Raw genomic sequence first — 25737 nt, 5'->3', positions numbered from 1 at the left:
ATAAATGAGCGGAACCTCATTGTAATCCCAAGATAACTTTTGATATTTTGTTCAGCAGTAGAAAAGGAATGTATTTCTTTTGAAAGATTTCTTTTGAAAGGGTTCAGTTTATTTTTCCTGTGCCAATCTGTAGTTAACACTGTGTGGTGTTATTTAACAAAGTCAGTTTTGCTCATTTTTTTCCAATTTCTGTTTGTATTCACATGTTTAAGTACATTCTTAAAAGGCTCCTTTCCCACGGCTGAACCTCTAACACTGAATATATGAGTTGAGATTCTGCAGGTAGGTCTTGAGACCTATAGGTTTCCAGGAAGTTTTTTTTATCCTGTTATTCCTTTCTCTTTTTAAAATTACATTTTTCATAGTATTCTATGATCCTTATTTGGAATTCACTGCATCTTTTCAGTTTTCCTTTGAGGCAAATGTTGAATKAGATCATTGCTTTTAGTATTTTACTAGATGGTGTAGATGCAAGAGAGGAAATTTTAGGAAGTAATGTTACTGAAGATATGGTGAACTCAAAAATCTGCTTTAAWCCTGTCTTTATGAATGAACTATTTCACTTAAAAAACAAGATATTTAACGTATTCTAAGWTGCAGTGAAATTATTGTTGTGGAGGGATAAAAAGGCATGTTATGTTATGACTTGAGGGCCATAATAAGCTTTTATTAGATTATTTGTAAATTATAACTCATGTCCCTGGTTGAAAACTCATATTGTTAAAAGGGGATTACCAGCAGTCAAAGCATGCTATGTAACAAATGGCATTTCTCCCACTCCTAATATACTGGGGAACAGACCTTCCATTAGATTTCTTGTTGGTTCTAACATTGTTAAAGCTTGTTTCAATACATAAAAATGACAAGTGACATATGTACGTGGAGCATGTTTGCTCTGMAGCAGTGAACATGCGATTGTATACATTTTTTAAAGTCATGCTTTTGGTTAGATATTTGACTTCGTGGTCCATTATACACACATTTTTTCTTTCTCTAACTTAATGTGTGACATCAGAAGTGTGAATATTGGATATGCGTGTTGGGATTTTTTTGATTAAAACTGCTATACAAAATTTCCTATCTAACAATGTATCATTATCAAAAACTATGTACACATGCAGACATATGCTCCTTTAACCGTTAGATTATATTCCCTTCAGAAAAATTAAGACTATTTTTCAATGGCATTTGTGTGTGATTTGTGATTCTTCTATAAAGTTTAGATTGGAATTAGTTTTCATGGTTTATAGTGCCCTKAGAGAAACTTTTTCTTTAAGTTCCTCTAAAAATAATATATGGGGTTCTGAAGCTATGTATCAATGGTAAATTTCTGACTTGATTGCAATGCTAATATTAAGTGGATTAGTTACTGAAATGCTATGCTAATATTGCTGTAAGTGTTGAAAGGCTGAATATTTAAAATTTTAATAYGTTCTCTTAAGCATAAATGTAATAGTGACAACAAAAGAAAAACCTCAGTACTTCTGACTTTTCAGCCTGACTTATTTCCAATGAACTGTTTTTCCRGTATCACTGCTACCTGCAACTTCTATAATCAAATTGAATAAAATCTTACAATAGGAATAAAAATTATCAGTAACAGAATTCACAACATATTCGTGCTCATTCAGAACAGACATACCTGACTGGGAGGTTATTCAAAGGATTTTTCTGAGATTTATATGCTTGACTTGCGGGGATTTTTATGTAAGATTGACTGAGCGGCTGGTGCCTAGAAGGATTTTTCTCCAGACTGATTTTCCAATGTCCTTCGAAACATCTGGTAAGCAAAGGTCACTGACAAGAGTTCTGGCCCAGACAGATTGCACCATTAGCCTTAGCTGCTATGGTATTTCATGTGCTCCTGTTACAGCTATATGTTCCTGTGCCGTATGTATATCTGCGTCCAAATGTGGAGCCCAGCCCTCCCTTGACTCTCGTCTCCTTTTTAAGCACAAATAGACATTCTCTCTTTATAGGCACCTATAAACTGGTGATTTGACATGACCGTTACAGATTGGATGAGTCTCCTAAAAGTGAATTCTTTGTGAAATGATTAAAGCTGCTCCTGTCTGAAAAGCCATCTCAGGAAGCAAAAGCACAAGTAATAATAAYGCTAATCCTCAACTAGTAAAACTGCTCTGCAGGGAAGGAGTATTTGAAAGTGCAATTGCGTCTCCAGGCAAATGGGGCCTCTTAGTGTTAGGCATAACTCTGTAAGGGAAGTTTTTAAGGCAAGCACACTACTTTTTCTCATGTTTTCCCTAATGATGCCTTTCTAGCAGTTGCAGATGAGCAGCTGTTACAAAATTTGTGAAGTTCAATACTTTTTTTTTCTCAAATGATATGAATGAGAACATAAAAAAAATCGTATTTGCTGAACCAAGATTTTAACTTTCAGAGCTAATTGCATGATACAGAGTTGTTGGTAATAGGCATAAGGARGACATTGTAGAAATTTTTTAATGAAGATAGAAACTATAATACTTGCAGACTTGTATTAAGTGGTTGAAGAAACAGTATTTAGCAAATGGAGATATTATGCAATTATTTCAATATACTTTCTAAGATCTGTTCTTTCTAGTATCAGTATATACTTGATGTTTCTTTATGAATAAAATAGTAATGCATTTTTAGGGGAGAACTAGATCGTTGTTTGAATTCTTGCCGTGAAAAGATCCCATTTTTACTTGCGATATTCTTTTGATGAAGATTCCTGAACTGAAGCTCATCTCTTTTAATTTTGAGCTAATTCATGTTCCTATATTGACAGATAATTAGTTCATCAAAAGGTAAATTATTACTTAGAATGAGATCTTAATGGGCATTAATTTGTAAGAGAAAAATACATTATTGCATTCTAAAACCATTAAATGATTTCACTTGGACCTCCCTATGGACATCTCCAATAGATCTTAATTACATTTTGATTATGGTGTATTTAGGTGGTGTGTCACTAAATTCCCTAAATAAATTTAGGAGAAGATACTGTGTACTCCATAAGAATTCAGTAGATGTACTTACAGAATTGCAGTTTTGAAAACTTGGGAAACCGCATTAGTAAAACTATGCAAGTGTTCTCTTTTTTTTCCAAGTTAATGCATTTGGAGTGGCAAAGTTTCTACCATCCATTTTAGAATATTTTTAAARTAATACTGAATGTTAGCGGTGGCTTCCTGAAATCAAGAAGATTTTTTAATATACATTTTCTCTGCTTGCTATTGAGCCATTTTAGCCTATAGTCAGATGCAGGAGCAAAGTAACACTCACAGGTACAGGTCAGGTTATCCCTAATGAGTTAATGGTGTTACCTATACTATCGTGAGGAGGTAACTTCAGATAAGACTTCCAGGGATTATCAGCCTCCCAAACTGTATTTACGCATTACTGCTGTACTCATGGAATTGTGGTCCTGTGAGAGCATTTTTTTTTTCTAGCCAAATGCCTTGCAGGTGCTGATTCTCTTTCCTCTTCTTTCTTTATTCTGTTGGTTTCCCCATACATCAGTTTGCTAGCTTCTCAAGACTCTTCTCTCATTCTGTACAAAGAATGATCCTAACTGAAATTCGTTACTGTCCTTAGAACTCAGTTCTTCAAGATAAAATAGGAAGACTGTGATACRGAGAATTGTTAAGAAACTTTTTAAATTAAAGTGTTTGTTACACATTACTGCTTGAAGTTTACACTATTATTAATCTTGCCTCATAACTAAATTATTGTGGTACACAACATTTAACACTTTTGTATTTGTCACTTGTGATTGTATTTTCTTCTTGTTTATGCTTTTGTGTGATGAGAACATATAACAGATTCTAAAAGACCTTTTCTTTCTCTAATCTAGGTATATGTAACAAATGGGAGATTATTTATTCTGTATGTTATCTTTTCCAGTCAAAATAAGACAAAAACCATTTTCTTCTTTTTTGATCACACTGTATTCAAACTTTTATAATAGAATTTGTAGTTTTTCTCTTTCTAAACCCAGATCCTGAGAATTATTTAACTTGGCTACAAATATTTTTAATGGTTGTAACTTGGTATGCAACGTTACTTTCCAGGAATTAATCAGTTTCCATAAAAACATGTTGTTTAAATTAATCCAATCTCATTAGCACTACAGAGATGGATAGTCAGTAAAAAACCTCCATTAATTAGCACTGCATCCTGTAATATGCCTACAGCTCATGACCATTTCCTTGAATTCGTGCCATGTGTGACCTTTTGCATCTGATACTTCATCTACAACAGACCGAGAGCCTATGTTTTGATTTTGAAACAGAGAGCATATGTTATGATCAGTGACATATTACCCTTTTTTTCCCAATGAATTCCTAAGTCATAAACAAGATTTCTCATATCTATCACTTTGTATGCAGTGTTTAAAGCCAGTCTCTTATTTGATGTTTCAAAAACAGGCATAAAAATAWTACATTTTCTTTTTTTATTTTTACATTTGTGGAAAGCTTGCTTTTGCCTTTCAGTGAAGTTGCTGGGCTACTCTCTCTCTCTTTTTTTTTTTTTAGAACTCTGGAATGAATATTAAATGTTACAAGGACATAAAGTTTCCTCTCCTTCTATTTTACTTTTTTGCAAGCTGCCATTAGTTACAGTTAAAATTTGTGATAAATCATCATTAAAAAAAGAAAAAAGATTTCCTGAGATTGTATGATTGTTATGAATCATTACTTATCTGTGAATATTTACATTTTTGGAAGGCATTAGTTATGAAATTTTGAAAATTTGTGTCCAGACCTGGACGTGGACCCTGTAAAACAGTTCCCTAAAATTTCAAGATCCAGGTTCATGACTATAAATACTAAATTGGAACTATTTGATTACTTTTGTGCATAGTTTTGCGAAGGTGAAGTTTTGCTCTGGTAATAGTCGTCATAATGTTATTAGGCTATACATTTAATAATAATAAAAGATTACTATATTAAAAAAAAACTTGATTATCTAATCTTTTTACAATTCTGCTATTGATTTTACCTGTTGAGCAGTAAAAGCATTCCAGTACATATTATACGATATTCTTTAGCGTTAGCTGTTAATAAACTAGATTCACTTCAGAGCCTAGGAAAAGCTTGTTTAATGYTATTAACACATACTTTTTAACGTAAGTTATTCACTAGAACTTACTATACTTCTCAAACAGAGAATATTGCAACATGCAATAAACCAGAGGTTGGATCCTGCCTCGCCTAGGTACAAACCATAGTTGCGACAATATAGAATAAATAGTATAGGAAGAACTGTGGGAAATGTACTTCTTGAAATTTTTGAAATTAACTTAAAGCAGAAGTAATTACTTACTACAGCTAAAAGAATGCATGCAATTTTTTCTAATCACTCTTTCTCTTTTCAAGAGCTAAGCAGTATGTGTGCAGGGTGCTAGACTGACCATTCTGGAGGGTCAGGTGCTCCCTTTGCTTATAGAACAAGAACAGCGTAACCAGAGCGTACCACTGGTTCCCAGAGTGGTCTTTGTGAGGCACAGAGCTGAGAATAGTAACTCCATGCTCTCCGGGGACCCACAGAGTTACATGCTGCGTACAGGACTGTGAAAGAACTCTAAACTCATGTCTGTCTGTGTTTTCTGAAATGGTTTTCCTTCTGTGTTTAAATCGCTGTTTGCAAAATCGATTACCTGTGGTCCCCCCAATCCTTTACACTTCTTATTTTTTGCATATACTTTTGTGTATCGTTAAATTTGCTTCTTGAATAATGTTCGTGTTTCAGCAAAGAACTTGGCATAACTGCCACCACCTAATTCTTGTCCTGATCAGTGATGCACATATGGCTGCTGCTGTATAAACTGCAGCACTAGTAGGTGGCTACCATCTCTGAAAACTAACTTAGTTCTGATAAGGTGTCTATATATGGAGCTACAACTTTACTTTGATCTTTTTTCCACTGGTAAGTTTGATGATAGAGGGGAATCACTTTTTCATATGCACAAGGGCTAACATTTAAAACAGGCCATTGTGTATGTGACCCGTGTGCTCAAAATAGGACGGCCATAAGGAGGTGGCCGASGGAACAAAGATTTCTGTCTGAAAGGATAGCCTCAACCTTCCTCCCTCAACCTGAGAATTAGGACCAACTCACGAAATTGAACTACATTTTCCTCTACAAGTTTCTTGAAATCTTTTCCTCCCCTTTCCCTTCAAACTGCAAACCTCAATTTATCATCATGATATATGGTGTCATTAATCCTCCCTGAAAGCAAGATGCATAACACTGTGGTGTTGGCACTGATCAAACTTAAGTGGCCTGTCTGGATGCCCTTTTGTGTGTCTCCTGTTCTAGGAGAACGGAATAGGACTCATAATAAGTTTAGATAACATGCTGCTTGCAGCAGCAAGTGACCCATTATACCCCTTTCCTTCCCTGTTACCCCACTCTTTCCTAAAACACTATAGCTAGGCAAGAAGGGGCTGCTACTTTATGCTTTAGCAGAAGGCTATTAGGAACAGAGGTCCCTATAGGAGTAGAATGATGTCTTTATAAGAAGATACAAGGTTACGCTTTGTGGGAGAGAGCAACTTCTTAMGTTCTGTTCAGTAATTAGCGATCATTGGTCCTATCTGCTGCACTCTCTTTACTAGGAAACTTCTATTTTTGAATATTTTTGTTGTTAATTTCATAGAACAAATAATTTTAGCTAAACTTCTACTACTTTCACAAGCATTCTTACTCCTTGTTAGATTGCACATGGAATTGAATTGCCTTTTTCCTAATGGTAACTATTTCAGATATTAAGATCCTTGTATCAAAATTATTTTGTTTGGTTCATCACTGTAGCCACAAAAATGAGCAAACAGAAGAAAGGTCATTTGCAAAAGGGTCAGCTTCCAATTTTGTGCTAAATCCTACAATAATGACAGATGATAAGCTCGTTTTATAAATGTCTTGATGGTGAAGCATTTGTTTTAAAGGAGGAGTTCTGTTTTTAATATTAGTCCTCAAACTCTTGGTACCCTCTTCTAACTATAATACTTTGACAAGAGAGTTGTGGCTATTCCAAATATGGTGGGTTTAAATAAACTGGCAAGTTCAGTGAACCTGTGTTCTGCACAGCATCATCTTTCAGATGTATGAATTTTGGAAAGCAAAAGCCTAAGTAAATTTGTCTTTTTAGCTTGCATTTCTGCAACCACAGAAGATAAAATGGAAAGCCACCATTAGATAGATGACTGTTAGATTCTTCTATTAGATGGCACATCTGTCTTAATATAAAGAGGTGGCAGACTATCCCTAGCATTAAATTTGAATGGCTTAATATTAAGAATGAGTAAATAGGCAGCTAGGCTAAAACTCTTAATTTCAGCATGTGATTGTTTTGCTAAAATCCACAAAGTAACCCTAAAGTAATGCAATAAATGGTGGTAGAAATGTGTGCATATATTTTGGTTTGTATTTGCAGGCAGGAACCAGGGCTTTTTTGGTTGGTTGGCTTTTTTCTTTTTTCTTTTCTTTTCTTTTTTTCTTTTCCTTTTTTCTTTTTTTTTAAACTTTTCTGCAAAATTAGAATGTCTGCATTCTTGTGAATTTAAACTGATTAAGAAAAGTTGTTACAGATCAGGCCTAATACTTGTTATTTTTAACTTCAGTCCAGCTCTGATTTGACTTTATAAGTTACATAAAGTTACACAGCAAGTGTAAGTGCACTGAAGAAATGTGTGAAGAATCAATTTTTTGAAAGATATTAACAAATTTTTATTGAAATCTTTTTGCAAAAATGACTTAACTCTGACTTTGGTTAGATTTTATAGTTTTGAAAAAGCAATTGCCAGAAGAGTTAAAGGGGTCCAAGTCACGATTAATTTTTCTGTTTTTTAATTGGCATTTCTCAATTCACCAAAGACAAAACTGTGGAATTTGTTACCTTGATGTCTTTAATTGGGCAAGAATGATCACTGATAAGGATGCTTAATCAAATTGAAACCCTGAATTGACAGATAATTCATTGCACATCCATTGTCATAAGCAGATTTCAGACCTCTCTAAATAAAAATGTGGCTAGAAGTACAGATGATGATTCAGATAAAATCTGTTGGGGCGGGAGGTTCCTCCAAACCTATCAGTGTTTTTTTATTACAGAAACACTTACTGTTGTAAAGCATAGCAGAAATGAGTCAATGAAAAGAAAAAGAAAATTACCAAAACACAAATGAAATATTAGGATAAGACAAAGCATCTAAATGAAATTTTAAAAAGGACAGCTGTTGTCAGAAAATTACTTCTGAGATAAATGTGATTACAGGTTATGTATCATCCTTTGTATATGTAAATTTTTCCATTTTAATATGAGCTAGATTTGTATTTATTTCTAGTACTTTGTCATATATAGCACTTAGAATAGATGTCCATTGAGGAATGCAAACTTAATGAAATATCTTTATATTGGTATTTACAGATAAGGTATCCTCAGTCTAATATCTGAAATAWTTTTGCTATTAGTCGTCTTGTACACTTGCATGGTTTCACACAATTATTTCTTACCAGCTGGAGGAACTTTGCAATATAATCCAAACTTCTTTTCCAGAAGTGTGTAGAATCAAAAACTTGTTGTGGGTACCATACCTAAGTGTGGTAAACGATCCTGAAAGCAAATTCCTGTTATGTCTTCAAATTGTTTGATAACTTCATACTATGAATATGTATTCATGTATAGCAAGCATGTAAATATGTAATTTCTACTTAGAACTTAAATGAATCATATGCAGACATTTACATAAAATATCTTGGCAAGGAAAAAATAAATAATTCTTGGAATTCTGTTAATAATTTTAGTAGAATATATCCTTGCAAGATATCAGACTGCACAGAGAAATAGAATCTTCAAAAGTTATATTGTTGAGTCTTCTACTTTTAAAATAATACATTATCCTATCTAAGTGGAATAATCTGAGCCAGTGTCACTTAGTGTATATTTAGCAGAATGAATGGTAGTCTTCCTTGTGAAACATGCTAAAGAGCTTCACTTCATACTAGTTCCCAAAAACAGTTGTTCTAAAAAATTCATACACTGTAGAAGTCAGTGTTTTCATTTCCTAAATTCTCTAATGTGTGTGTCATTCTGTGGGTAGTAGAAACCACAACTGCTTTGAAGACTTGTACTGGACTAAACACTTGCGAAACACAGCTGCAGTTTTTGTAATTGCAGACAGACATCCAGAGGTAATGGAAATTATCCTGCGGTGGGATTCATCCAAGTGTTCTGAGATAGCTGATTGGTGTCATTTTGAGGCTGCTCTCTCTGATCTCAAAAGATCTGGGAATGTTCCTGATGACTAGAAAAAGGGAAATGTCATGCCACACTTCAAGAAGAGCAAGGAGAAGGATCTGGGGAACTACAAGCCGGTCAGCTTGACCTCAGTCCCCTAGGAGATGATGGCGCAAAATCAACGTGCCGCCTTAGGGCRCATTAAGGACAAGAAGGTGACCAAGAACAGTCAGCGTGGATTTACCAAGGGCAAACTGTGCCTGACCAGCGYGACTGCCTTCTGTGATGAGATGTCTGGCTGTGTGAATGAGAGATTTTTTTTTTTTTTACTTTGAATTTAGCAAAGCCTTCAACATAGTCTCCTATAGTATTCTTACGGATAGATAAGATATGGACTGAATGACTGGATGATAAGGTGGCTGAAGGAATTAGCTGGACTGCTGGGCTTAGAGTGGTGATCCATGGTAGGAAGTTTGGCTAGTTACTAACAGCGGTTCCCATGGATTGATAGTGGGGCCAGCATTGTTTCATATCTTTATTACCAATGTGGATAGTGAGATAGAGTACATGCTTTTAGCAAGTTTGGGGATGACACCAAACTGAGGGAAGCAACTGATACGCTGAAAGGGAAGGTTAGTATTCAAAGGGACCTTGGCAGTGTGGAGAAATGGACTGRTGGTAACTTCATGAAGTTCAACACAAACAAGTRAAAAGACCTGAATCCTGCACAAAATAACACCATGCAGCAGTACAAGTATGGAGAGCTGTGGGGCTGGAAAGCAGCTTTGCAGGCTTTGGAGTTCTTGTGGACAAGTTGAACATGAATCAGCGGTGGACACTTATAATGATCATCTGCATTCTGGACTGTGTTAGCAAGAGTGCAGCCAGCAGGTCCAGCAGAGCGATTTGTGCCCTCTGTTTGGTGCTTGTGAGATTGCATCTGGAGTGCTGTGTCCAATTTTGGATTCCCCAGGACAAGACAGACATACTGGAGTACAGCAGTAGGCTACCAGGATAATTAGAGAGCTGAAGCACCTGATGCATTAGGAGGGGCTGAGAACTGGATTTGTTCAGCCTTAGGAAGAAAGAAGATCATCTGTCTGCATCTACCTCGTGGGAGAGTATAGTGAATAGAGTGAGCTAGACTGTGCTTGGAGGTTCACAGAGATAGAATGAGAGGTGACAGGACAACTTGGAAGACAAGGAATCTCATCTGTTTGGACCCGCTTTGACCAGGAGATTTGATTAGGTGACCTCCAGTGGTCTCTTGCACACTAGACTGTYTTGTGATCCTATGAAAAAAATATAGCTGCAGGTATAGAAATGTCTACCTTTTGGCTTCTCTGATGATAAATAAAAAGAAATTTGTTTAGGCTTTTAGATAAATTCACTGTCCATAGTAGGTTTCTATGTAATACTAGCCAACTCTTCCAAGAAATTCATGTTATTAAAGAGACATTAGGAAAYTATTGATTAAGAGTCTAGGAATAAAATTTCACAGAAGTATTTTTGCATGCTTGTTTCAGATACATTAACATTGAACAGACTTTTCCTGGCCACTCAGTCAAYCATTGCTCTCTTCTGTGTTGGGGAGGGATAAGCCTCCTAGGCTTAGTCTTTAACAGCAGTTTCAGGGATGAGTAATTTCGCCAACCACTGCATTTCCAATAGATTTGAAAATTTTCATGGCACCGTCCGGATCTTATTCTGCCATATGTGATCAGCATTCAGAAAATAGGAGTGGAGAATCATTTTCTACTTCCTTAAGAGTGCCCAGAAGAGTGAAAAACACTGATCTTTTTCAAAAGAGGAAATACATCGTTGTGTAATAGGGTCTTTAGAAAGTTAGGCTGTGAGATATTATCCTGGAGCTTTGTCCCTCCAAGTGAAAATGAGACTGTGAATAAGACTTGTGTGTAATGTCTCATGAGCAGAGCTCTAGTACTGTATTGGCCTAAATGTGAGATATCACTGAATCATAAGCTGAGCCACACTTTCCAAAGTATGGAAAAAATATTGATGTGCTGGGTTGCAGCTTAACAGCTGGCCTCTTTCACCAGCTCTGTACCCAGACCAGTGTTTTTGCTTCAGTCTCCTCCTTCGTCATCTGCTTGCCAGATATTCTGCAGTTTCTCAGGGTAACAATTAGGTGCAAGTTCCTTTTTGAGCCTGGCAGAATGTGTATTTGGGCAGGATTTTTTTTTTTTTGTGTGTGTGTGTGTGTGTGTATTCTCTCCTGTAAAATGCCCTTTTATCCATTTCAAATATGAATTTCTTGGTGATCTTAGAGAAGTGAACCCTTCAAGACCTCCATTAGCACCAGTGAATTCTCACAGATTGATTTAATGTATTAGTTCTCCTCAGCGATGGGATATTTCAGCAGGGATCCATGTGGCCTAGATTCTTACAAGGACTGCACAGTAAATCAGTGTGTGCAGAGTAGTTCACAAGTATAGGGGGAAATTGATTCCTCCAGATATCAGTTTCTGTTAAGTTTGTTAAATTTGCCTTCTATTGAGACTGATACAATCATATGATATGTATACAGACATCTTCATAGTTTCTGAATTAAGGCACAGAGTGCTCTAACACATGCCCCACATCACGTACATACATAGTTCCTGTAAAACCTGTGCTGTATATCTAACGGGAAACTCTGATAATTGAAGAGAAAAAAGATTTATATAGAGTAAGCTCATGCTGAAAAATGATCAGATTTAAAGTGAATTTGCCTTTTTTTTCCTTTCTCCTTATCTTTGACTATAAATTCTTCTAATTCTAAAAATGTGATGAGGAATGGCAGCTTTAGGTTGATTGTCCTTGAGTCTGCAGGCAGTTTTTGACAAACATTTAAGTCAGAGCTCCCCTGGGCAGATGGTCTTTCAGATTCCTGCAGTACAGGGGGAGAGGTATTTCTCTGGTCTGTACGGCGCTGCAGGTTACCATAAGAATTTGCTGTTGGAGACGGCGTAGCAGGGAGGTCAGGTGGTTACTGATAAGTGTATGCAGGCTGCTGGCAAGGTTGGAATTGGGATTCTTCCTCTGCGGCAGCCCACAGGGAATTGCCCTGTGGTAAGAACCCTTCCTGTTCACATTAGAAAATCTCGCAGGAAAGAGAAAAAAGACAGGAAGGAGAAGAAACATTAGGGGTTACTGTACTTTTTGATTCTTTTCTTCTGGGACAACAGTGTTTTTAAGTTGAAAAATTAACATGGAAAATCTATTTTGGAGACCTCATTTTAATAGTTATTTCCATTTCAGCCTCACTGGATATTGTTATTCTGTTCTACTTTATTAAAGCTGTCCAATTAGATGCAATTGAATGTCATTTGTACAAAGTGTGGCAGGCTAATAAAAAGAGGAGTTTCAGCAGAATTGGTGGCTGATATTTTAACAGTTTCAGATGGAGCTTTAGAAGTGGAGTAGATGGCTCTTCAAATTAATAAGATTTGTGTTTACAACAGTGGCATGAAATGAAGCAAAATATTAACTTCTAAAAAACTTTTATTAAAGGAATAGATCATTTTGAGTGGCTCTAAAACAGAAATGTCTGTATCTCATAAAAGTGGCAACTGTAGAATTTCTTTTCTTTATAACAGGGATTGTTTAGACTGCTCCAGAAGAACGATGTTAAAACCCATATTAGATCATTAGCAATGAGTATTCTTTATAACGAGATGTTCTGTTAGGTACAAAACCTCTTCCATTTACTGAGAACCCTTTTCTTTCCAACATTTTCCATTCTCAGTCATCTCCAGTTACAACAGAGCAGAGATCAGAATCCAGCTGTTGAGGTTACTCTTTATGTGGGGTGGTGACAGCAGGGCAAGAAGTAAACTATGAGCTGTGACCAAAGGCTGATTTGTAATTACTTGCATCTGATGATAACGGAGCTTAATACTGTAACACACGCGTTCGGTTTGCACGTCCAAACTTTGCAGTTTGGATCAATTTCTTTGTTTACAAAATCAGCTTGTTTTTGCTAGCACCTAAATTATCCAGTAACGTCGTGCTGAGTGATCTAGTGAGGAGAGTGTTCACAGCAARAGACATGAAGAAGTTACTGTGCATGATTAGACTGTGGATTTAAATAAAATCCTGCATAAGGCTGGAGTTTGGAGGGGCAGAGAGCTGAGTGAAAAAAAGAACCGCAAGAACTTAAGTGATAATATTTTTTAGTTGGCTTGGTTCACTCTATTAAGATATCTATTGGAAGCATGTGTTTTCTCCTCTTACTGAGTTTAGGTATAGACTCCTAAAAATTCAGGGCTAGAAAAGGGCTAGAAAAAACAGCCTAGCAACTTGCATTTGAACTGTCACCTAACCTGTATCACCAGAGATACGCACTTGGTTGGTTTACCCTGTTTGTGAAGAGTGAGCACTCATGGCAGCTTTCAGGATTTGAAGGTCCAATTTGTCAGCCTGAAACTGGGAAGTGAGCATTTCCCTGAAATAAAGATTTTTTTTTTCCCTCACGATATTGTGAATCGTTGCCTCTCTCAGCATGAATTATTCCCATTGCTTGTTGTTCAACACCCTGATCGGAGAGCAGATGAGACAGTTATTCCTGTTGTTGCTGATTTACTGTTACAGCTGCTTCCTCTTCATGTGATTTAATTTGAAGTTTCATCCCACCAGGGGGCTAATGGTCTCCACCTATGCAGCTTTAAAAGCTCACTGTTGTTTTCCACAGGAATGTTATTTCCATTCCTAGTCAGTGATTTATTTATTTTTTTTCCTTTCACGTTCCACCGGCCATTTCCATGGACCGCCRTTCAGACTGAAAACTTAAAAAAAGAGAGAGAGGGAGAGAGAGAAAAGAAAAAAACTAGAAAAAAACCTAGAATGTTAGCCATTATTGATATCATTTAGGTTTTTCCTACTTTTAGAATGCAGCTGTTACATGATTCACTTTTCTCATATCTCAGAAAACATAAGACAGGCTGCGAACCTTAGAGTGTGTTTTGTAGCGTACTTCTGCCTGCCGTGAGGTGCAGTTTGAAAAACATTAGCAACTGGCTATGGAAGCTAAAGCATGGTTATAAACTGCAAACAAATTCTGCATAGCTGATCATGTAGCAGGAAAGTTCTGTTTGAATGTGGCTACAAAGGCACGAGTAGATGTTTGATAACTAAGGAGMGCTATTTCAGGAACGCTTTTCACAAGGCCTTTTATGAGAACAGAATATACATCTCACTAAACTATTCTTGAAGCAAAACTTAAGCAGTAAGAAGCTTTTTAGTTTGCCTTTAATTTTAAAATATTTTTAATTCTAAATAATATGACCTTGAAATAACCCTGAAAACAGATAGAATTGGCTTTGACATTCCCCATACTCTGCTGTCCTCCTATATTGGTACAGTGTGAGTTTGAGTGGCGTTCTTGAGTTTACATTGCTTTTGTTTTTCTAGTTTTATCACTTCATATGATTTAATGTACTTTGCATTTTCCTAATCTCATACATGTCTAAACATTTATGTTTTGTGATACATCCTTCTTCTGCTGGTCTGAAGAGTGCTTTGAAACTTCAGTTACACACCTTCTAGTGGTTGGGTGTTTTCTTACTGATTAACCATCTGTAGTAGAAATTCAGCTCTTCATAGAGTTGATGGTATCTTATTTAGCCAGTAATCACAGGAGTCTTCCTCTCAGCTACCCTGTTTTCGTTGGCTTATTTCTTGCTTTGGGGTGGCAGCRGGAGGAGCTGGATTGCGTTAGGGAGAGGATGGAAGCTGGGCAGGCTGATAGAAGTGGCTGCGTGGATCCTCATTGCTTCAGTTCCAACACTGAACGGGTGGTGCAATCTTTCCTCTCTTTGAGCAGGACATTATTACCAGATTTCAGTGTTCAAGGTCAATACCCTTTACACTACAAATCAAATAATACTGTTTCCTAAGGCCTGATTGATGGAAAATAAAGTATTAACTGCCAGGAAACAGGTTTTCCAAYGCTATCCCTTAGTCATGCACTAACCTTTTCAATACAACCTTAATATTGCATTGCTAGTCGTAGCATTTAAAGAATACAAGTTTTTAATAGTTATTCCAGAAGGAATGTTAATCACTATACTTTAGAACTATTTTTGCTTACTGGAAGCTTACCAGTTAATAAGTTAACTACTAGTAATAACCATTAACACAAACTCTTTACTTGGGTAATGTTGCTTGCAGTGTTTAATAAATTAGGTTTAAAAAACAGAGCAGAGTACTAGACTTGACTGACTTGCTGTAGAGGCAGCACAGAATTAGTCATTGGCTGTGAATGTTAATCACTCCACAGCAATGATAATTTACAGCATTGTTGTAGCACTCTTGCGCTCATAAAATGAACTTAATAACCCACTGCTACCCATGGGATAAGCCTTCCCCCTCTTTTCCTCCCCCTAACAATTGAATACCCAGTCTGGCTGCATAATAGCCTTGTGAAATACTGCATTAAAGAGAGTGAGCAGCTGTATGATAAAATAAACAGCTCTAAAACAGATTTGTTAATTATCTCTTTATTTTATTCACAGAGGGTGTTTGTGAGATTTGGCTGACCAGTGAAGACACGGGGGCTTATGGCAGAGACATTGGCACAGACCTCCCAACGCTCCTGTGGAAGCTGGTTGAAGCTATTCCTGAGGGAGCTATGCTGAGGCTTGGCATGACAAACCCTCCCTATATTTTGGAGCATCTGGAGGTAAGGGGAAAAAAAAAAAGAGGATCATTTATATGCTGGGGTAGACCTTCATTGAGCCAGCATGGAACCCTGTGTATAATGCATTTCATTTAAAACAATGGCTTAATAAAATAGACTGCATGTGAATTTATAGATTTAGCCTAATAGTGCTCAGCCATTTGCCTGATGCAGCAAGTTATCCAATTAATAAGATATTCAAATCATTTTGGAATGATATTACTGAGGTCTCTGACCTGTAGATCTTGATGGTAGTGATGCTGGGGTGCTGTCCACATGTACAGTGTTTTCAAGAACTAAAGGAAATGCCATTAGCAGGCAATAGACTGTGGGATTGAAATCTTCTTCCTATTCCTTCCTCAGATGAGTATTTCCAGAAACACTTTATTCTGGTCTCACWCAACATCGTATTGATATTCAGATATCAAATGCTGTTCGGAGAGTGCATCCATGACAAGAAATGRGAATTTTAACTGTGTATCTATGTAAGAAAAATTTGTAACCAAGTAGTTCAATAGAGTTAGAAGCAACTATGTGTTCTGTGAAATTTAAGAATATCGTGTATACAAGAAGCAGGATATGAGAGCTTTGTTTCAAATACCAGTTGGTTGGTTGGTTTCTGTCACCAAATAAATTTACTGAAATTCATGGGAACAGTTCATGGAAAGATTCTAAATTTAAAGAGAATAAACCAGCAGGGAATGTTGTAAGTTCATATAAATTTTGTAGCCATATGTATCCAGATAAACAGTTGGAGTCCATGCTGCTTTCCCTGAGGTGATATAGAATTAATAGTTTCACTCATGATTCCTCAAGATGCTGAAAGCAGTATTTCCTGAGCAGAGTCCTCTTCTGTTCTGATAACAATACTACATCTTTCCCTATTGAAGTATATGGGGAAGAGGAGTTTTCCTTGCTAAGAATGAGCAGTTTTTCACTTCACCAGATAAAGGATACAAGCTGCAAAAAATTCCAGGAAATTGCTCTTTATTCTTTGGTTTAACATACATTTAGCCAAGGTGAAGTTGTAACAACGTCCTGAATGGAAAACTCCAGGGCAACAGTTTGATTGTGTTTCTTAGAGCTTTGCCTTCTGTCTTGAACTCTCGTATCTGTCACTAATTTTCCCTCTTTTTTTCCATTTTGGCATTTTCGGCATCTTAAAGAACATGAAATCAAGCCTCTAGCAATTTTGGCAGTCTTTGCCTTTGCTTTCATTTTTAACTTCTAGTATAAAAAGTGTTTTGGCATATACTGCTGCTTTTATCACTGCTGCTCACCTTATGAGTATTCCCAAAGGGATTTTTTTTTAAATCAGCTTCTGGAAATAAGCACATGCCAGCTAAATGATACTGTAGTCTTTTCGATTTAATATAATTTGAGGAAGATGAGATGTAGTTTTGCTTTCCTTCAGTCAGTAGCAATCTGAGTGAGTGTGAGCATATCAGCTCTGTAATCTGTGACTGGTTTTGATTTATGGTCTTTAATCTTTGTTTTCAAATTTTCTACAAAGTGCTGGAAGTAGGACTGTCCTTGAAGTGCTCATATTCAGGAATGTATGCTAGTCTCTTTAAAAATGGAGCTTTAAGTGTGATGGCAGAATCAGAGAAAATCATGAAGGCCTGTTGAAAATGTGTGTCTTGAGTGTTGCCATGACGAGCGTGGATCATGTGTAGGCTGCTCCTTTTTTTTTTTTTTTTTTTTACAAATAGCTACATATGCTGTTGCTCACCTTCTTCAGTGTTTCATGCAATTTCCAGTTTATGTGATTTTTTTTTGTGAATGATTCAGTCATATTTATGTGTGAGTGAAAATTTCTGAGTTTATAATTTGGTGAAACAATTCTGATGATTTGTCAGACTAAATTTGTAAATTACTATTATTATTATTTTTAGTCTTTTGCTTTTCTGCCTACTCCCCTCTTCCAAACTTACCAGACTTGTATCTGTGAAAGATCATTGGGGAATGTTGGCAGTCTCCTGTATACATTTTCWCCAGACAAAATAAACTTTTTATGGGGAATGTGCTTTTAACTTTGCAGTTGAGGAAAGGATAACACTACGATTTGTTTAAAAACAAAAGAAACAAAATGAGAAGTTGATTAACCTTCATGTCAGTTGATTAGGATAAAGTGCAGACATAGCTCTGTTATCTCCTAAGAAAACTATGAAGTGTATTATTGGTTGCAAACATCTCTCAGTAACTGTCTTAAAAGGTGATACATTTAATTAATTTATCTGGTTAGATGCCCCATTGCTAAATGGGGTAGACATTTGGTTTTCTGTGGAGAAGTATACATGGGAARATCCATTAAACGTCATTTTGTATATCAAACTTAAAAGAAAAAAGTTGTTCCAGTTTTATCTGTCTCRTTTAAAATCAGAAAATTGTATACACACAATTGTACATATGCAACTGCAAGACAAGGAGATTTTTTTCACCTTCCTGAGGAATATGTCTGATAAGTGGCACAGGGCAGCAGCAGTCATGTAAAAGCATGAATTAATTTTAAGACCTGGACAGAGCTTCCCTAGGGACTCAGCCTGAAAGCAATGATTTTGCTCCATTTGAAGTTTTTGCCGTATTTATTGGAGCTCAGCTGCAGGTAAAAGCTCTTGCTAGTTTTATGTCTGATTTGTTTTTGTTATCTCCAAATGTAATAACAAAACTTCTATGAATTCACTTTTTTTCCCAGTAACCCTGAATTTTATTGTAAGTTTTAAATCCTATATCAAAGTTAAATGCTTTAAAAATATCAGTTGTGAAAAGTCTTATTTAAATTTTCAAATCTCAAATTGGCATATTGGATAAACTGCATCATTAAACTATTTTTTAATATAAATATAAATTTTGAAACATTCTACATATGTATCTCTCTTCCTTCAAACAGTCACGGTTATTAATCTCTGCTAATTAAAAGTATCAGCTCACTGCCTAAACTGTGTGCTTGGAATTCATAGATTTCTTCTGCTCCTTGCAGGAATGTCCGTGCCTTTCACTTGTCAGAATAGGAGGAGATTAAAACTAAAAAGACTAGATATATGTAGGCTAATACTACTTTCTGAGTTGTAGCTGACACAACTGCAGTAGAAGGAAGGACCTRTACCTCAGTGGCAATGCCTGTCTTCAATGAGACGAAAATTTGCATCTGAATAATATGACTGATGACTGAGGAAAGAACTAAAATTATAAAATATAATGCTCTGTAAGTGATGAAACTATAAATTAAGCATACTGTTTCGGCAACTTAAATATAGAGGCGTGAGAAGTTACCTTGAGTGTTGGGTTTTGCTCCCCTTTCCCCCACCCTTCATTCCTTCAAAAGATGCTCAGCTGACATTGTTTATGTTGCTCTGATGGGTCATTAAAATTTACTTAGACATGAGGCACTTTAACTACATATTAGTGAATCTCTTGATGATTCTAAAGAAAATAGATTCTGTCCATTGAGTAAAATATTATGAGGACTGCTTTTGTATATATAGCTAGAATAGCTTGCTCCTTCATTAAAAGATACTTAACCCAGTTTTTGAAAAGCTGTTGGATAATCTACTGATAGATTGAAATGGTTTGCCAAAAAGTGTTTACAGGTTCTTCATTTTCACAAAAAAATTATTTCGTAAATGAACTCCAAGACACTGTGTGCTGCAGAACTGTACAGTGGGTGGGATTATGATTAGAGATCTGCTTAGGCTGTTTCTGGGAGATAATCCTGAGATTCCTCTTTGCTCCAGACAAAATGGCAACCTTCCCATTGTATTTTAAGCCCAAATTTGTGGCTAAGCTTGGGCGCTGTGAGTCTTTAGGCTCATTAATATTGTGCACATGCTTGCTCATACGTTCCTTAAGAACAAAATCGGAGGAAAAGAAAATGCCACTCATCCCAGGAGCGTTTCATCTGGCTCTGCATCTGGGGGACAAGCGTCTTAGTGTCTGCTAAGAAGCAACAGGCAGCAGCTCCGCTCTTCCAGCTGATGCTGGGAGCCCGCGCAGATGGAGAAGGAACTGCAGGAACAGTGCAGAGGAGTGGGGAGTTGTCTTGGGCAGTATAAATGGGGAGTGAGTTGAAGTTTTCATAATAATTTAAAATACTGACATACCCAGTGCCTTCAGATATTAAATGCAACTCTATCCTTGAAGATGTTTCTCATTACAAGGGAGGCTGTTAATCTCATGAAACACATCGTTATACTTGTTTGGTTCATTTTGACATACTTCAGTACTTTCAGTTTTGATTCAGTAAACGTGATGGTGACAGTGCCTTATGTACCTATACATTCATTAACAATATTGGGATGAGAAGCAACCACCTGTTTTAAAATAAGAAATTCTGCATTCAGTTGGGCCTGCTTGTTATTTTAAAGAAAGTAATTATTGGAAACCATTCAGTGTCTTATAATGATTCAAAATACAAAATGTTTTTTGATATGCTGCATACAGATGTAAGTCATTTGAAAAAGAGCCTTTATCATGTTAATGACTGTGGAATCTAAAACACTGTATTTTTTATCTGCTGTTTTCTTCAGCTGACGATGATGTCTATGTTTACATTAGTAAGTAGTTTGGAGCAATAGGAGCAGATGAGGAAATTGGAGCAGTTGGTGTTGAAGCCATTATATCCACATTATGTGCATTTTGGAGTTTTTACTTCAAATTCAATTTAATCCCCTCAATCAAACTTTCGTGCCACACGTTTCAGAGCTGTTTCAATGACTGATCACTGGTTTGAATTTCAGTGTTCCTGCTAAGGGRTTGGAGCATATTCAGTGTTAGCCTGCACTACAGCCATCGCTCTGGTTTCCTTTGAAGTGAATCTAGTTTGCACACATAAAAATCACTCTGCAGATGACTGAGAAAGAGTTGTTGGAGATTTCGCTTCAAAATTTCACTGCTGCTTGAACCGAAACACAGCCAGTGATAGTAGATTTTTTGCCTTGTGAGATTTATCGATATCATAGAGAGGGATTATTTGCTGTGTTTAAAAAACAAGCAAAACAAAACTGAAAGAACTGAGGATGCACCAAAATTAGTTTTTTTCATTGTGGTAGTAAGRTACTGAAGTTGGTGGAGTTTGCAGCTTAACTGTAGAAAGCACTCACTTTTCCTCTCAGAGAAAATTTGACCAGCCAATGGATACAGCATTGCATTTTCCATAGTTCTTTCTGACAGTCTTAGCAATCCGTCTGAATGTATASATTATGAAGCATGTATATATATGTTATGAAATATATAGCTTTTTTTGGTAAGCTTGACCTCAGAGCAAGATTTGTGCCTTATTCCAATGTCTGCCCTCTCCTAATATGTCAGTGACCACTGAGGAAAAACTTGAGATTTTATCTGCATGGCAGAAAATTTATTAAAGTAAACAGACATGAGCAGGGCAGGGCAAAATGTTTTAGCTCATAAATTTTTACTTTTCATARAAAATACAGAGTGAAGGGAGAGGATAGTTTGGGGCTCTATTTTATAGTCTTAGCAATACCTGTAATGAATGCACACGTGTACAGTTGCCAATATGTAACTGCACAGAGCTACAGTTCAAATAACACATTCTCTCAGATGACAAAGATACTATCATCCTGTAGGATCAACATATACCAAAACTGGCAYAAACCAAAACTGCTTTAGAAGTAACCTTCAGTATTTTATTCTACAGGTGTATTAGAGTTACCGGSTAGCGCTGTAGGGAGATTGCATGTTACATCCGCTTGCAGTGGCTACTGGAGAGAGAGAGAGATCGGAAAAATCCATTAAAAGAGTAGTAGTAGATAAAAGATGAATGGGAAGTAGAGAAGTCAAAAACAGGACCAAATTTATAGCTGGTTGAAACGAATTAATGTTAGTGGAGTAGTGTTAGAGATCGATTTCTGCCTTGAATATATTTTACTTTTCTTTAGGTTTTTAACTTTATTTTCTTGCATAGTATCTGGGGCTCTGGCCAAATCGAGAGGGAATGCAGATCATTCAGGATGTAAGCGGGCTTGCATTTCAGCCTGTGCTTATCTTCCTGGCAAGTCTAACACTAGCTCTACTTCCAGATTAGGCTGGGAGTTTAGTACAGCACTTTGTGTGAGTGACGGGGTGCTTCCAAATCGGTATAAAGAAAGCAGTTCACACCTGCCATTCCCGTAAGTGCTTAATTTCACATGACTAGATGAGTAGTCTTCCTTGTCACCTGTCAAAATGAGTCTATCTCAAACCATGCCATATGCCATCTGTGGGCTTTATCTCCATTATTAATTCAGAACATTTTAGTGATACAGCAGCCATTGAAATGGAGTCGCATGGCAGCAGTGTCTTTAAATGCATGAGACATAGCAAGTGTGCTGAGAATTGCAATAGTATTTCTTTGCTCTTTCGCTTTGATTTTTCATGTCAGCTCAGTGTTTATGTTCTTTACCCTCATTGAAGCTGATATCCTACAGATGGCTTCCCCAGACATGCCCTGACACAGCACGTAGTTATGTATTGCTGTGAAATTACTAATTCACTTTTCTTTTTCTCCATATTCTTTCATCTTCTAAGAGTGCGCTAMACATTTTTGAGCATTGTCCATAAGCTGAAGTTTTTGGTAAGCTAGCGTTTAAACTCATTTGAAATGCATTTAAAAAGGAATATACACACATTCTTCAATAGCAAAAAGAAGGCAGCATGATTTCAAGAATTAAAAGGCTTTCAGAGGCATGTATTTGCTTTGTTTCTAGTGTTATTTTTGACATTTTCATTGACTGCTGCATTTGAAAGCACCAATTAAAATCTGTTGATTTGACCAGAAAAAAATGAAAACTGTGGCATATATTTAAATAAATGAGTAGTTAAGCCTCTATGACCTCTTATTACCATAAGTGTTGGGAGTGTTTTRTAGTCGGTGGACCATGCAACTTTCCCTTACTGTAATTACATAGTTGTCTCTACTCAAACTGTGTTTGTCTTGCTACCAGTAAAATTGAAAGAAATTTCAAATATTGGGGAAGGAGGAGATTMGAGACTACAGTAATAGATGGTTGCAACTGGACTTGTGAAAAAGAAAAAAGCATGCTTAGTTTTACTTTAGTATTATGTTAAATGCTTATATGTACTACAGAGGCCATACATATACCTTTGCTTACATTTTTTTTTAATACTAATAAATACCTCTGTTTCTTCTGTACCTTCCTCTTAACCTGTTCTTACTCTTTTGGGTTTCCAGATATAGCATGTGTCCTKGAAATTGCTCCTTAAAGCACAGTATCATGGGGACTTTTTCATGGGCGATTCCATCTCAGAATGAATACATATTTGGGTATTCTGGGGATAGGAAAGGGATGAATCTCTGCTGTGTTTTGAGACAAGTCAYGTTCTTTTTGTCTAGTCTAGAATTTTAAGTTCTCAAACTCAGCCTGTTCTGTTGTCCATAATGATTGGTGATAGATATGTTTGCTGAAAGCTGGTGGAACATGATTAGGTTTAATAAATGTCAAAATAAGAATCTGCATTATTCTTGTTAAAGGTTGTGCATTGTATTTGTGAATCTTGGATGTCCATGAAAACTTAGAAATTGCATTGAGAACTTTGATAAACAGTAAAGGCCTGCCTCCAGATGATGAAGAAAGTAGTGTTTGGGTTGGTGGGAATGAAGCTCATGCTTTGCTTTACAGCAGTACTAGAAAACCTTCTTAGATGAGAAACACTGCAGAGAAGGAACTGCTTTTATGTAAGATTCATTTCTCTTTCAAAAGCAAGTACTTTTTGCTTATATCTAGTGTTCTGCAGTATTTAATAATCTGTGCATGAAAATTTGAGTTAACATTAAGTAATACTTTGTTTGACCAGTTAAAACTGTGGATGTTAACTGTAACTCAACWGTGATTTGCTCACGTGAGTATTGCTCTTGCTTCTTAGGTATCGTAAGAATCAAGAGAATTTAAATGCCGACAGATCTACTCTCAATTTTGTGTTTAGTGTTGRGTTGTCATTTGTAATTTTTTTGGTAATCATTTATACTACTGAGTAATACACAGCAGACCTTTGGAGTTGAGACTTATTTCATTGGTGAATTACTAGCAGAAAATAAAAATCACCATTATCTGAACGTTTTGTTCAAAAAAATAAATATCATGTATGGGAAACCACATGTTTACCAAATAAAGTGAATATTTTAGCAGTTTGAAAGCAGGGCTTCAAGTCGGGGGAAGAAGTTAACGTTAGATATGYATCTTACATAACAAACTGGGCCATCTTGTTTTAATATTGGTGCTTACGTTAAAAACCAAATGAGATGTCACTTTCCTAGTTATTTATATTAAGCAAACTTCTACCAGCTACTTCCCATGCTCTTCCAGAGCTTCTATTTACTTTAGGTGCATAAAATCCTTTGTTTTTTTTGATAGATGAGCAGTCACATTCACTGTACTTTGCAACGTCATCTGCATAATCTTCAGTAAGACTGCTTGCTTCATCAGGCTTTGGCGTTTGTTTAAAAAAAAATACGGTTTTAGGTGATTATTCTTTGACTTAAAAATGAGAAAAAGGAAATCAGTATAGAAATTTGAGTAAAACTGCACAAGAATATTGGTTGTGGGCATCTGTAAAATTGTAAATKGGAGAAAAGACATTATAAAATCACTTCTGTGCAACCTTTGAATTTAATTAATTTAGTTATGTTAAATGTAGACGAGCCACTGAAGAACCTAAATTCTGTCCTATGAATCTTGTTGTTATGGTTTTGAATGTTTTTATTCTGTTAGAATAGATAGAAGCTGATAGCACTTGGCTAAAGTTTGGGTCTAGATTGTAATGTTTCACTGTTTTCATTCCACTGTAACCTGCTAAAGCARGTGCATTCTTATGTATTGTGTATGCTCATTCAAAATCAAGAGGGAAACAAGAGGGAGCCTCCTGGCACTGACCTATCYCAGCACAGCTGAGTTACAGTGAGGTGTGCCACCCGCTCTGTGCTTTGTGCGCTTTTCTTCTGAGCAAAACCCATTGTTTTTTGTTTATATCATATGAGATACTCTCTTTAAAGTGGTGTACGAATGYATGGTATGGATAAGACTTGCTTTCTTCTGGACTTGTGAAGGCAAGAAGTTAGTGTCCTGGGATGTGTTATTGGTAAAGTATTTTTTTGTAGGGATTGTGCGACAGTCCTGTTTCTGTTAATTAATTAATTTTTGAGGTTTTGTTAGGGTTACATAAAATAAGATTGAGACACAATATGTCTCAATCTGTGCTGTGACGATAAATAGCCTTTTAGGGAACTTCCCAATATATGTGTTTCCAATACAGTTTGCAAAGAGGAGCATTAATTTACTTACAGAAAAAAAATARTGCTGAGTTTTGTGATGAGAAATTAGAAATGGGGGGTGTATATTTTCTTGCATATCAGAATTGATCATTTCACAAGGAATTAACTGTATTTGGTTGACTGACTATATAAYTCCTCAAGCCATCATTCTAGCTGTTAATTTAAATATACATTTCACTGTAGTGATTCTRGTTACTGAAACTGGACAAACAACCCTCCAAAACTGCATAAAGTATCTTTACAATTGTAATGATGACTGCAGTACCAACAGTAAGAGTTTCACCTTTGAAAGCACTGAACTGTTTACTTCATGTTTCCAACCATGCAACTTGCACCAGTTCAAATGGGAATTGAAGGTTTCAAAACCTTGAGGTAATCAGTTTGATACTATAAGTGCTGAATGTCTCACTGAATCAGCAGTATTTTGGTGACACGCTGGCAGGGACTGGGATGTTTCACCTGCGCTCACGATTGCAGACAGGCTGATTAATAAGCAATCAGCACATACCCAGTGCAAATACTTAGTAAATCTTACTTCAATGT

At 36.3% G+C, this 25737-nt stretch overlaps 1 protein-coding gene across 3 annotated transcripts in view; it reads left to right on the top strand.

Annotated features, from left to right (window-relative positions):
• Nucleotides 1–25737, top strand: part of CDKAL1 (CDKAL1 threonylcarbamoyladenosine tRNA methylthiotransferase) — a 414554-nt gene that overhangs the window by 235820 nt on the left and 152997 nt on the right. For all 3 annotated transcript variants that reach the window (XM_085310031.1, XM_085310029.1, XM_085310030.1), the window contains one exon: nt 15745–15911. In XM_085310031.1, coding sequence (XP_085166157.1) covers nt 15745–15911 — 167 coding nt within the window. The remainder of the gene's footprint in view (nt 1–15744; nt 15912–25737) is intronic.

This window comes from Rhea americana, unplaced genomic scaffold (genome assembly GCF_003343005.1).
Source record: "Rhea americana isolate MKP2758 unplaced genomic scaffold, rheAme1 scaffold_31, whole genome shotgun sequence".
Lineage (NCBI taxonomy): Eukaryota > Metazoa > Chordata > Aves > Rheiformes > Rheidae > Rhea > Rhea americana.
Note: the sequence above shows the minus strand (reverse complement) of the source record. Positions and strands in the feature narration are given on the sequence as shown.